Here is a 12728-nt window from a genome sequence, read left to right on the forward strand (position 1 = left end):
CCTATTGCAGCGAGAGTACAGTTCAAGGCTATGTGTATTTTACACAAGGCCTTCCATCACACTGGCCCCGCAATTCTGCAGACCTTGGTCACCCCCTATGTTCCTTCGCGTTCCCTCCGCTCTGGCTCCCTCCAGCTGGCCACCTCCGTCAGAGTCAAGAAGGCTCGATGGGGCGGCCGCTCCTTTTCACATACCGCGGCCAGGCTTTGGAACGCCCTCCCCTTATCCCTCCGGGAAATCACCAACCACCTTTCCTTCAGGAAAACCCTTAAAACACACTTGTATGCGAAAGCACGCTGATCTGCCCTGAGCCCGCGCTAATAAAGTGTCAGTCATGAGCGCTACGAGGCCTCCGGGTAGATAGCGCTATACAAGTGTAATTTAATAATAATAATAATCGTATGCCACCAGCCAGTGGCTACTGTTTCCACAGTTATTTGCTGTGTGCGCATGCGCCTCTGCACCTCTAGATTCAGTTGGCCACTTACTGAGCACTTGACCACCTGGGTTTGGCATAAGCAAAATTGGTTGACACCCTTTATGCTTCAGTGTCCTTTAGTATAGTTGGCTAGATCACATAAAGCCTTGTTGCTGTATCCTGTCAAGTCACCCACATATTTTTCTCGGGTATCTGAAAGCTTCCTTTAAGACTCAAGCCAGCCAGAAGCATCCACCAAAGTATAACTTTGGCCAAGGTCTACCCTGTTGAATGATAATCTAGTATGAAGGCAAAAGAGGTTTGGAGTTGGAGCTTGGGCCTAAAAAGTGTTGCGAGCCTCTGACTTTTGATGTCTATCGCGCAATTTTGCTGTGGTTTTTTTTTTTAAATAAAATACTTTACTTTTTATGAAGTAAAGCACTAACTGAACAGTAAAGTTATTGAGTATTGTGTACTGGGTCAAACTGATTACTGGTTTTCTTAGCAATTCCACATTCTGAAATCCACATTGACTAATGACCCTGCCTAACCTGAGACTAGAAACCTAAAAGCACCTTGTCTGTCCCTTTAAGAGTGCACAGGTATTATTGTTCTCGCTCACTCTGGGTATGGCCCAGTAACTGCCCTATGATTCTAATAAAAAGCCTGATATTGGTATGATAAGTTATCCATACCAAGTAATTGACTGGATTAGGCACAGCATGTAAGTGTATAAGATGTGTCAACAAACTTGTTACCTAATTTTTCTTGTACATTGATATGAGCAACTAATACGGTCACCTTTGAACTCTTATTTATCCTCTTGTTCTTTCGCTGTTCTTGCAGGCCTTCAAATACTTTACACATTATTACAAAACGTCGGACAAGAAGAAGCAGCTGCCCAGAGTTTCTATCAAACATACTTCTGTGATATTCTTCAGCATATTTTCTCTGTTGTAACTGACACCTCCCATACTGCAGGTACGTTTATGAAAAGCCATGCCGTATTAGACTGTCTTGCTTGTTGGATATTTGATGGGAAACTAATACTTCATAGAGAACCTTTTAACAAAGTAGACTGTGCACTCTTTGTTACTATTTGCAACATTACAACCTTATTCTGCAACAGCTTAGGTGATAATTACTTATAGAATGTTCATTCTTATTGCAGTCCCCTTTTTCGAGTTCAACTAGTAGGTCAATTTAACGAGTCTCACCTAAAGTCTGCAGTAGTTGATTTTTCATAGTTTAATATGCTTGCATTTTCCTCACCATCTGGTTGGAAAGAGTCAGTATACTTAATAAAAGCAGAGTAAGAATTGTATTTGTGCTGAGCAATATGTTCTCCAGTTCGAGGCATGTGGGCTGCTAAATTCATATCTTAGCATTAGATCGCCGCCTAGTGTTGGGCTCGGATGATTGCACATTGTTGTCCTGGAAGAGTCTTCGAAGTATCCTGAGATAGGTGGCTCCTCCCCTGGACTACAGTGCGCATGGGCATCGGCTCCATCCCCAGATTGTTTTTTTCCGCCATTGGGTTCGGATGTGGTTTCGACGTCTTACTGTCGGAACCAAGTAAAACTATCTTTTACCGGCCAAAAGGCCTCGATTTTCTTGCGTCGGTATTGTCTGCGCTCGGTCTCGAGTCTTCCGTCTCTTGAAGCCGGAATAAGCGGAGTTTTCTTCGCTTTCTAAACTTTGAGGCCTTCTCATCGCGACACGACAGCAAGCCTTTACGGACATGGAGCGGAGCCCGTTCAAGTACTGCCCGCTCTGTGGGTCTAAGTACCCACACATCGATCTACACCCTGTGTGTAACAAGTGCCTTTCACCGGACCACGACGACGGCAAGTGCAAGGCCTGTGCACAGTTCCGCTCCAAGAAAACTCTCAAGCTTCGGCGCGCGGTGCGCTTGGAAGCTAGGCAAGCGGCCCCGGATCCGGAGAACATCTTCGGCGACCCGGAAGAAGAGGTCCAGGGTCACCTTCTACAAATCTCCCCCTCACGGTCGGAGGTCGAGGCGGATCCGGGAGACGACGACGGAGTCGCGGGTCAGGTCCTCGAATACGTCGAAGAGGTAGGAGACGACGATGAAATTTATGGGGCCGCGGCGGACAGCTCTGCGGACGAGCTCTGCCCCGAAAGTTTCGAGGACGACCGGGACACGGGATCGCCTGTCGGCCTTACCCTGGACCCGTTGCCGCAAGCCACAGCCCCGCCTTCGGGCCCGGCTTCGGACTCACTTGCTGGGCACGATGTTTCGAAACCGAAACTGAAACCGTCGGGGTCGTCAACACCTAAAATGGCCGACCCGAAATCGAAACTGAAACCAAAGGACTCGAGTGTTCCTAAAATGGCTGCCGTGCCTGTGAAGAAGTCGGTGCCCGTCACCCCGTCGGCTCCGTCGACCTCCGGTCCGCAGAAGCCGAGGAAGTCGGTCGATTCCGATGCTCCGAAATCGAAGCCGACGCCCGAGGAAAGGGCCCCCAAGAAAGATGGTCGGCTCGGATCAACGGCTCCGGCGCCGTCCAAGCCCGCCAAGGTCGGCTCCAAAGAGGCTACGCCCAAGAAGTCGGCGCCCCGGCCTCAAGATTCGGAGGACCCGAAGAAGGTTTCCGCGCCCAAACCGCACAAGGCCCGCGAGGACGTCGGATCCGAGGGACCGCTCAAAGCATCCTTGTCGGCGACGAAACCCACTGGCAGTGTACCGTCCCCCATTGCGGAGTCACTGCAGAGAATCAGGGAGAAGGCCCTTGCTCCATCGGCTCCGATGCCATCACCGCAGCCGCAAAAGGACGCTCCGGCTAAGCCTTCGGGGAAACTCCTTTTTCTCTTGCCACCTAAGGAGGCGCCGAAAGCGTTTTCGACGAAATCGGCCCCGAAGCAGGTTTCCTCACTGCCAGACCCTCTTCCACGTCGTGTACTCGACTCGGTGGACGATTCAGAGCATTTCATCGATGCTGCCACCGGCAAGCTGACCCTCTATAAACGGAAGATCACTTCGGAGCCGGTGGACCCCTACGTCATCCCGTTGAAGAAGAAGAGGGTGCCCCTTGACGCCTTAGGCCTCACGGAGCCGATTCAGCCTCCTCCTAGACGGAGCCCTACTCCCTCCCCAGAACACTCTGTGGGTGAGGAAGATGATGAGGATGAACAGTACAATTTCCCCATCGATGACCCTGATGTACAACCAGATTCATACGACGACTCTGGTGACCAAAACACCCAGGGTGCGGGCCAAGACCCGCAAACCTTTAATGCACGTGCATCCCCGACTGAGGACTCAGCAGGATTTCATGCACTAATTGAACGGGCGGCGGCCAATCATGATGTGGACATGCATGCCGACCGGGTTGAGGAAGACTTCCTTTTTGACACCTTTGCCATATCTGAGAGGACAGTAAAGACACTTCCTATGCTGAAAGGTGTTCTCAAACATGCTGGAGACATTTTTAAGGAGCCTACGAGGGCTAGAGTGGTCAACCCTCGCATTGAAAAGAAGTACAGGCCTGCTCCTGCGGACCCCGTCTACATCCGGGGACAGTTGCCACTGGACTCTCTTGTGGTTGCCAATGCCAGGAAACGTGCCAACTCCCAGACAACGGGTGAAGCTCCTCCCCCGGACAAGGAGTCCAAAGTGCTTGAGGCAGGAGGCAAAAGAGTGGCTGCACAGGCGGCAAACTTTTGGCGCATCGCAAATACACAGGCGCTCCTGGCGCGTTATGATAGGGCGCACTACGACACCCTAGTACAGGTTATACAACACCTGCCCCCACAGTTCCAAGAAGGCACCAAGATGCTTATTGAGGAAGGAAAGCTAATATCAAACGCAGCCATCAAGTGTGCACTTGACGCTGCGGACACAGCTGCTAGGGCTATCAACACTAGCGTTATGCTGAGAAGACAAGCCTGGCTCCGCATCTCAGGGTTCAAGCAGGATATTCAGACGACAATTCTGAATCAGCCAGTCAATCCTGATAGTCTGTTTGGTCCGGATGTTGACACCACCTTAGAGAAGATAAAGAAGGACACGGAAACTGCTAAATCTATGGGGGCCCTGCAGTCCCAACAGTTTCGTGGCGGCAATTTTCGTCGCTCAGGTGCACGTGGAGTCACCAGAGGACAGATGGGTCAACAATCCCAGTTCTCCAAAGGTGGGACGCAAGCCTCGTTCACTAAGCAGAACAAGGGAGGTTATAGGAACAACAGCAACAGAGGTCGCGGCAGAGGAAACAACAGCTCCCGCACCTCTACTCCAAGCAAACAGTGACTCTCTGTCACTGCCCCCCGACCACCTAACACCTGTCGGGGGGAGACTGCAGCAGTTCCTGCCCGTCTGGAGAAACATCACCACAGACAGGTGGGTGCGACAATTAGTTCAGTATGGTTATTGCCTAGAGTTGAAATCCACTCCACCCAACATCCCACCAAGGCAAAGGCCTATGTCCGCAGAGCACTTGCACTTATTGCAGCAGGAAGTAGTGGCGATGCTGCAAAAAGGCGCAATCGAGCTCGTGCCGGTGGGGGAGGAAGGCACAGGGGTATATTCCCTGTACTTCCTTATTCCAAAGAAGGACGGTTCTCTCAGGCCCATTCTCGATCTACGTCCCCTCAACCTGTACATGCTATCGGAACATTTCCACATGCTTACACTGCAGCAGATTCTTCCCTTGCTAAACCAGGGAGACTTCTTAGCAACCTTAGATCTCAAGGATGCTTATTTCCATATTCCACTACACCCGTCACACCGGAAATATCTCAGGTTCACTATTCAAGGCAGGCACTACCAGTTCAAAGTCCTACCCTTCGGAGTCACAACAGCCCCGAGGGTGTTCACCAAGTGTCTAGCGACAGTGGCGGCGCACCTCAGGAGGCAGAATATCCATGTCTACCCCTACCTAGACGACTGGCTCGTACAAGCCAAGTCGGAGCAACAGTGCGCCGCAGACATGTCGACTACAATTCGCCTGCTTCACGATCTGGGTTTCTCCCTGAACTACCCAAAATCGCATCTTCAGCCGGCACATGTCCGGCAGTTCCTGGGTGCTACGATCAACACCCTGACAGCCATGGCTCAGCCAAACCAAGTCAGAATCGACAGCATTCAGTCGCTGATCCAACGATTCAGACCACGACACTCCCTGCCAGCGAGAGTGTTCATGCAGTTGATAGGCATGATGGCCTCCTGCATCTTCATAGTCCCTCACGCACGGTTGCATATGCGCCCGCTCCAGGAGTGCTTAGCGAATCAGTGGACACAGGCTCGTGGGCAATTGACAGACCTAGTGTTGGTTACCAGTCGGGCATACGACTCTCTGCATTGGTGGACTCCACACAACCTTTGCAAGGGCCGACTGTTCCAAGAGCCTGTGCCGCAGATTATCCTGACAACGGACGCGTCTCTCCAGGGATGGGGAGCTCATGTGCTCACTTACACAGTGCAGGGACTATGGACGACGCAGCAACAGAAGATGCACATCAACTATCTGGAACTGATGGCAATCTTCATGGCGCTCAAGTCCTTCATTGTACATCTGAGCAACAAGGTCGTGCTAGTCCGGACGGACAACATGACCGCGATGTACTACATTCAAAAGCAGGGAGGCACCCACTCGCCACGGCTGTCTCATCTGGCTCAGAGCATGTGGAAGTGGGCCATTCAGAGGAACATCTTCCTCATGGCAGAACACCTCCCGGGCAAGGACAATCAGATGGCGGATCTGCTCAGCAGATACAGCCATCAGATGCACGAGTGGGAGATACACCCTTCTGTTCTCCACCCGTTCTTCCAACAGTGGGGTCATCCGGAGATAGACCTGTTCGCAACAAAGGAGAACGCAAAATGCCGACTCTTTGCCGCCAGGTTCCCTCACCCACAGTCGCAGGGGAATGCGATATGGATGAACTGGTCAGGCAAATTTGCATACGCTTTTCCGCCAGCCCCTCTAATACCGCTGGTCGCAAGAAAGCTAAGGCAGCACTCCATGACACTCGTCCTGGTTGCTCCAACGTGGGCGCGCCAGGCTTGGTACACCACGTTCCTCGAACTCTCGGTGGTGCCGCATCAAAGACTGCGCCTCACACCCAGTCTTTTGACGCAGAACCATGGAGACATTCAGCATCCAGATCCACGACAGCTCAACCTGGCGATCTGGCTCCTGAAGTCCTAGAGTTTGGATACCTTAACCTACCTCCAGAATGCATGAGTATCATCAAGGAGGCGAGGAAACCTACTACTAGAGCATGCTATGCTGCTAAGTGGAAGCGTTTTGTCATCTACTGTACGTCCAATGACATCAACCCGCTAGATGCATCTATTCCCAACATCATCTGTTATCTGTTACATCTCTACAAGTGCAATCTGGCGTACACTTCCATTAGGATACATCTCTCAGCCATAGCGGCTTATCTTCAGAACAGGCAGCACCTCTCTGTCTTCAGGGTGCCCGCCATTAAAGCCTTCCTTGAAGGTCTGAAGAGAGTCATTCCCCCAAGAACTCCACCAGCTCCGGTGTGGAACCTCAACGTCGTTCTCACCAGACTGATGGGGCCACCATTTGAGCCACTGCACTCGTGTGAGCTCCAATTCCTTACGTGGAAAGTGGCCTTTCTGATAGCTATTACGTCTCTGAGGCGTGTCAGTGAGCTGCAAGCGCTCACCATACAAGAGCCGTTCATTCAAATTCACCCAAATAGGGTGGTGCTACGCACTAACCCTAAATTCCTTCCTAAGGTGGTGTCACAGTTTCATCTTAATCAAACTATTGACTTGCCAGCATTCTTTCAAAACCCGCAAACGGTGGCGGAAAGAATGCTCCATACCTTAGATGTACGGAGGGCGTTGATGTACTACATAGACAGAACACAACCCTTTAGAAAGACGAAACAACTCTTTGTTGCCTTCGCGCCACAACACAAAGGCAACCCAATTTCCAAAGCAGGGATAGCCAGGTGGATTGTTAAGTGCATCCAGATATGTTATCAAAAAGCCAAGCGCACTTTAACAATACCCCCCAGAGCGCACTCCACACGCAAACTGGGGGCATCCATGGCTTTCCTAGGGAACATTCCTTTAGAGGATATTTGCAGAGCAGCCACGTGGGTCACACCACATACCTTCACAAAACACTACTGTGTTGATGTGCATTCCAAGCAGCAAGCAGCTGTAGGACAGGCTGTTCTAAAGACACTTTTTCAGGTTTCTGCAGCTGGCACGGGCAACCGCCGCTGATGGAGGGACTGCTATGTATTCTATGCTAAGATATGAATTTAGCAGCCCACATGCCTCGAACTGAATATGCTACTTACCAGTATGCATCTGTTCTTGGCATGTAGGGCTGCTAACATTCATATCGCCCGCCCTCCTCCCCGGTGCCTGTCGCAGCTGCAGATATACTATTGTATTTATTCATTAGCATGGACATCCTTTACACTTTCACTCCATCTCCTGCCACAATGGCGAAAAACAATCTGGGGATGGAGCCGATGCCCATGCGCACTGTAGTCCAGGGGAGGAGCCACCTATCTCAGGATACTTCGAAGACTCTTCCAGGACAACAATGTGCAATCATCCGAGCCCAACACTAGGCGGCGATCTAATGCTAAGATATGAATGTTAGCAGCCCTACATGCCAAGAACAGATGCATACTGGTAAGTAGCATATTCATTATGTACATAGTCAGTGAACCTAATAATGGTGGTACAAGCTCCACCCATTAAGGGAGGTGTGTTCAGAACTTAAATTTCAGTATCTTCCATCACACTTCAGATTTTTAACCTTGCTTCTTGATAGGATTTCCCTTGAGAGCTCTAACCATGTATACTGTAAGGAAACTGGCTGTTCGAGGCATGTGTGCTGCTGAATTTATATATGTGCATAGATCGCCGCCTAGTGTTGGGTCCGGATGATTGCACTTTGTTGTCCTGGAAGAGTCTTCGAAGTATAACAAGATAGCGGACTCCTCCCCTGGACTACAGTGAGCATGGGCAACTTCTCCATCCTCAGATTGTTTTTTTCCGCCATTGGGTTCTGATGTTACTCCTATACTCCAACTTCGGAATCGAAACAAAACTTTTCTCAAGGCCTTCGACTTCGACGGTATTGTTCTCGCTCGGTACCTCTTGACTCGATCAAGCTTTCCATCGTGACTCTGTCGTCGACGCGGGCCGCTGGGCCTTTTCGACGCCACGTGGGCCTGCTGTCGATGGAAAGGAACCCGTTCAAAAGGTGCCCACAATGCCACTCCAAGTTCCCGCATACTGACAAACACTCAGTATGCAACAAGTGCCTTTCACCAGACCATAAGTGTTGAATATTGGATCATAGAGTGAACATTACCAGCGCCGTCTTGTCACATTCAGACCTTTTACGAACACGTAAGCAGCAGCCATTTTGAAACCATGGCCACTCTTGTACCATTGCTGATCGCTTGCATGTCTCCCTGGCTTTGCGATCATCCCCCGCGCGCTGGCAACCCCCAAACATCTGTCGGAGCCATAAAACAGCTTCAGCACGACCCAGCACCAGAGCCACATCCCGTGCGGAACCCACCTACACTTTCATCCCTTTCACACAGATAGGCTTCTGATAAACCCCCTTCCCCTGTGCCCGATTATCCGAGCCGATCCCAGGCCATCACCTAGCCCTGCGGATGCAGTTTATTACCCCCCCCCCCCTTGCAGTAGAAACTCGCCTCCCTTCAAAGGGGGCCAAGATTAATCAATGCCCTCACACCACAAGATCCAACCGATCACCACATATTCCTGTTTCCCAGCGGAATGCCCAGCTGCGCGATAGCCATCATGCTGAGATCGGGATGGGGCTTCTACTGTAGATGTGTGTGGGAACAGGCCTGCAGCGGGGATTCCGAGGATATCTTTCCGTACATCAAAGCATTGCCAAGAATGTGTTGTATGTAATAAAGCAATAAACCTGTGTATAAGAGGCCAGGCCTCAGAGACGCTGTTAGAGCACCTCGAGAAGATACCCTCTTGTCTGATCTGACGTGTTCTGCTCCGGAGCGAATTAAACTCGTTTTCCCTTCCAGTTTCCAGCGCCTGCCTCTTTATTTTGATAATCATTGAAGTGGTTTAGAGGCGGCTAACGCCAAAACAGCGTGTAGGAAAGTAACTTGGAATAGCTGTTTTTCCACAATTGGCGGCCCAAGCGTGGGGCCCATCAGCGACACGTGGATCCAGTGGGAGAGGTCCTGACGACAGAGTGAACGACTGCAACAATCGGGAAGAGCTCCCGCCTGATAGACCCTCGTCTGGCGGCTGATCATCCGAACTTCGCTGGTTCCGAACAGACCTCTCTCGAGTGATCTACGGTCCTGACTGGGGATCCTCAGGAGCGCCAGGGCACTAACGGAGAAAAGAGGACGATCGGGCGCTGGAAGTGGAAGACGAGAAAACTGTCCATAGGGTCCGGGTAAGGTCGTGCAGCGCGGCTCTTTGATTGTTTGAAAATACTAGTTCATATTTATTGATTTAATCACTTAACCTCGGTTAAGTGACATTGGTTCTCTTGGGATATTCCCTGTTTGCAAATAACGAAGAATAGGAATATTCTGTCTAGTCTTTGCAAATAGCGAAGGATAGGTAGTGCGGACCCTTGTCCACCATTGTTTGTAGTATATTTGACTGCTATACGTCATGCCTATCTTCTCCCCACTGATTGGTAGTTGGTTCAGTCCGGACCGTTTATTAGAGGTAGATCATCCAGCTCCACTGGAGGGAACCCCTAATAAGGACATGTTTACAAAGTATGGATTAGTCGCCGTAGCCTACAGTAAGCTATGGCATAAAAATACCAAGAAAGATCGAGAAAGTCAGTGGCCACTGATGGGATCTTTCGATATAAATAAAATAGAAGCACTAGAGACAGCTCTTCTTAAACAGAAAACCACGCCAAACATGCTCGATAGTCTTGGCATGTGGCGGAAAGAAGCAATGCTGCGTAAAAAGAGACCAAGCGAAGGTAGAAAAAGAAATGCGAAAAGAAGCCCACCTGGCTGGACAAAGACTAGAAGAAGAGAATAAAGAAAGAGAAAGGATAAAGAAAGAACGGGAGTCCGAAACATCGGGACAATGCCCCGTTAGAACACCCTCCGCACTTTACCCTGAGCTACCACCGAAGCAAAAGGCAGACGATGATTTACTCCTAGGTCCCCCAATCATCTATATGCCCCCTCCATATGCCCGTTCCCATCCTATAGCTCAACACCAACAACCTCCGACCCCTAATGAAGGTAGTATCAGGGCCTCGGTACCCACGGCCTCCGCACCGACCGAGCCTCTTGTACTAGATCCCACATCAACTAAAGCTCCAAACCAGTCTGAAGCTGTAGGGAAGGAAATTGCGAGAACAAGCCGCTTGAACAGCCATGAACGAGCGGGCATTGACAAAATTGTGAAAACACTAATAGACCGAAAAGAGACGGAAGAATATATTTCAGACATATGTAGCACGTATACTAGCAGCCATAAACGACACTTTATTGTACGATTTTGCTACCATACCCTCACAGCCTATGAGGAGAGATATCAGGATAAGGGACCGGAACGCCTTGCGAACTTGTATCGAAAGGTAGATGTAGGAGATGAGAGCGAGTGTGATGTGACAGAACTCTTCTCGCGTACGCTGGAAGTCTTCCGCCATCTCACTGAACAAAGTCCGGTAGCTAAAAACACGACTCCTGCAGTAACCGAACCCCCGGTAGGAAGAGTTGACACCATGATGCCGATTAAAGGAGGCCGCTCCCTACTGGGTCCCTCCACGAGGTCAGGGAACTCATGACGACATTAACCATCAGGACGCAAAGGGAAGGCTAGTTTATAACTGGGTATACCAACCCTGGGATCGACAGGACATCCTGACATTCCGAAAAACCTTACCGGACTTACGAAAGAACCCCACAGCCTTTTATACAGAACTAGGTACGGCTCTAGGTTCCACAATCATGACTTTAGCGGATATCGACTTGTTTTTCGAGTTATTTCTACCGGCTGATGTGTGGAAACAAATCCGGAAAGTCGACCACCTTGAGCTGTTCGGACATACCTGGAAGCAGCTCGATGACATAGATAGACAACAAGATCCCTGACAGAAACCCTTAAAGGCCATTCGAGAACTCCCCGACAAAATTGTTCAAAAACTAAAGACACTGATCCCTGAGAAAAAGGTAGACTGGTCAATTGTAACTGCTTGCCGTCAGAAACCCCAAGAAGATGTCTCCGAAAACTTTTCCCGATTCGAGACAGTGTTTTCTGACTACAGTGGTCAGGACATGACCACTGCAACCGGACATCACCTGTTTGTCCAAAATTATGTTAAAGGTCTGTCACAGGAAGTCTCGCAGAAATTGCAGACTAGCGAGAGTAGTTGGGCGGCCTCCAAACCCGCGGCTATCCTTCAAATGGCCCAGTACTATGAGCATCAAAAGAATGAAAATGACAGGGCATCCGAAAAGAAGAAGAAAGACTTAAAAGAAAGAGTTATGATTGCGCAATTGCAGGGAGTTACGATAGGAAGGGAACCCTACAAAAGAAACTACCAACCGACTGCCCCTAGAAACCCGACTCCTAGAGATAACGCATCCACATCCTATGCTGGACGTAGGGATTTGACCGAGAACCAATGTGCGTATTGTAAATGGATCGGACATTGGAAATTCCAGTGCCCGATTCTGTTAGAAATGATCAAGAATAAGGAGACGAGAAATAGAGGACGAGGGCGAGGGTACACGAACGACAATAACTACGACAGGCCTGGTAAAACAAATACATTCGACCGACCCGACAGAATCAGTGCCAACAGTTTGACCACGACAACACGTACGATTTTGCATAGGACTGCCAAAGGCAAGGAACGGATCCAGTCGAGCTCTATGTTGACCAGCAAGGCCCTTATGTCACCGCTAAGGTCCTAGGCACGAAGTCTCCATTTTTGGTAGACACAGGAGCAACACGTAGTGCTTTATCCAAACGACTGATTCCAAGGGCACCCTTGTCTGGCTCACATATAACATCGATAGGTTTCGATGGAACGCCCTCCACTAATCCCTTGTCCACACCAATCCTTTTTGCTTTAGGAAACCACGCTACTGACACGACATCCCTGCTGTCCTCCAACACCCCCGACGCCATTATGGGTCTTGACTTACTGAAGCATTTCCGAGCCACCATTAGATGTTCACCGGACGGAGTCCGAGTCATCCTGTACGACAATCCTGACCAGCCCAGACTTTGTCCCACACGACACATGCTCTCTGTGACAGACGCCGACTTATCATTGCTTGACACCCTACC

The 12728-nt window shown here is 50.1% G+C and overlaps 1 protein-coding gene across 2 annotated transcripts in view; it reads left to right on the plus strand.

The window, feature by feature from the left end:
• Positions 1 to 12728, plus strand: part of XPO1 (exportin 1) — a 960241-nt gene that overhangs the window by 804335 nt on the left and 143178 nt on the right. Inside the window, exons 22-23 of one of the 2 annotated variants that reach the window (XR_013596235.1) lie at positions 1265 to 1767; positions 8078 to 10465. Coding sequence is in view for 1 of the 2 variants with exons in the window: in XM_078649290.1 (XP_078505416.1) it covers positions 1265 to 1399 (135 nt within the window). In the remaining variant the exon portion in view is untranslated. Of the gene's footprint in view, positions 1 to 1264; positions 1768 to 8077; positions 10466 to 12728 lie in introns of those variants that run through there. The other variant, XM_078649290.1, reaches the window with a different exon arrangement.

This window comes from Lissotriton helveticus, chromosome 6 (genome assembly GCF_964261635.1).
Source record: "Lissotriton helveticus chromosome 6, aLisHel1.1, whole genome shotgun sequence".
NCBI lineage: Eukaryota > Metazoa > Chordata > Amphibia > Caudata > Salamandridae > Lissotriton > Lissotriton helveticus.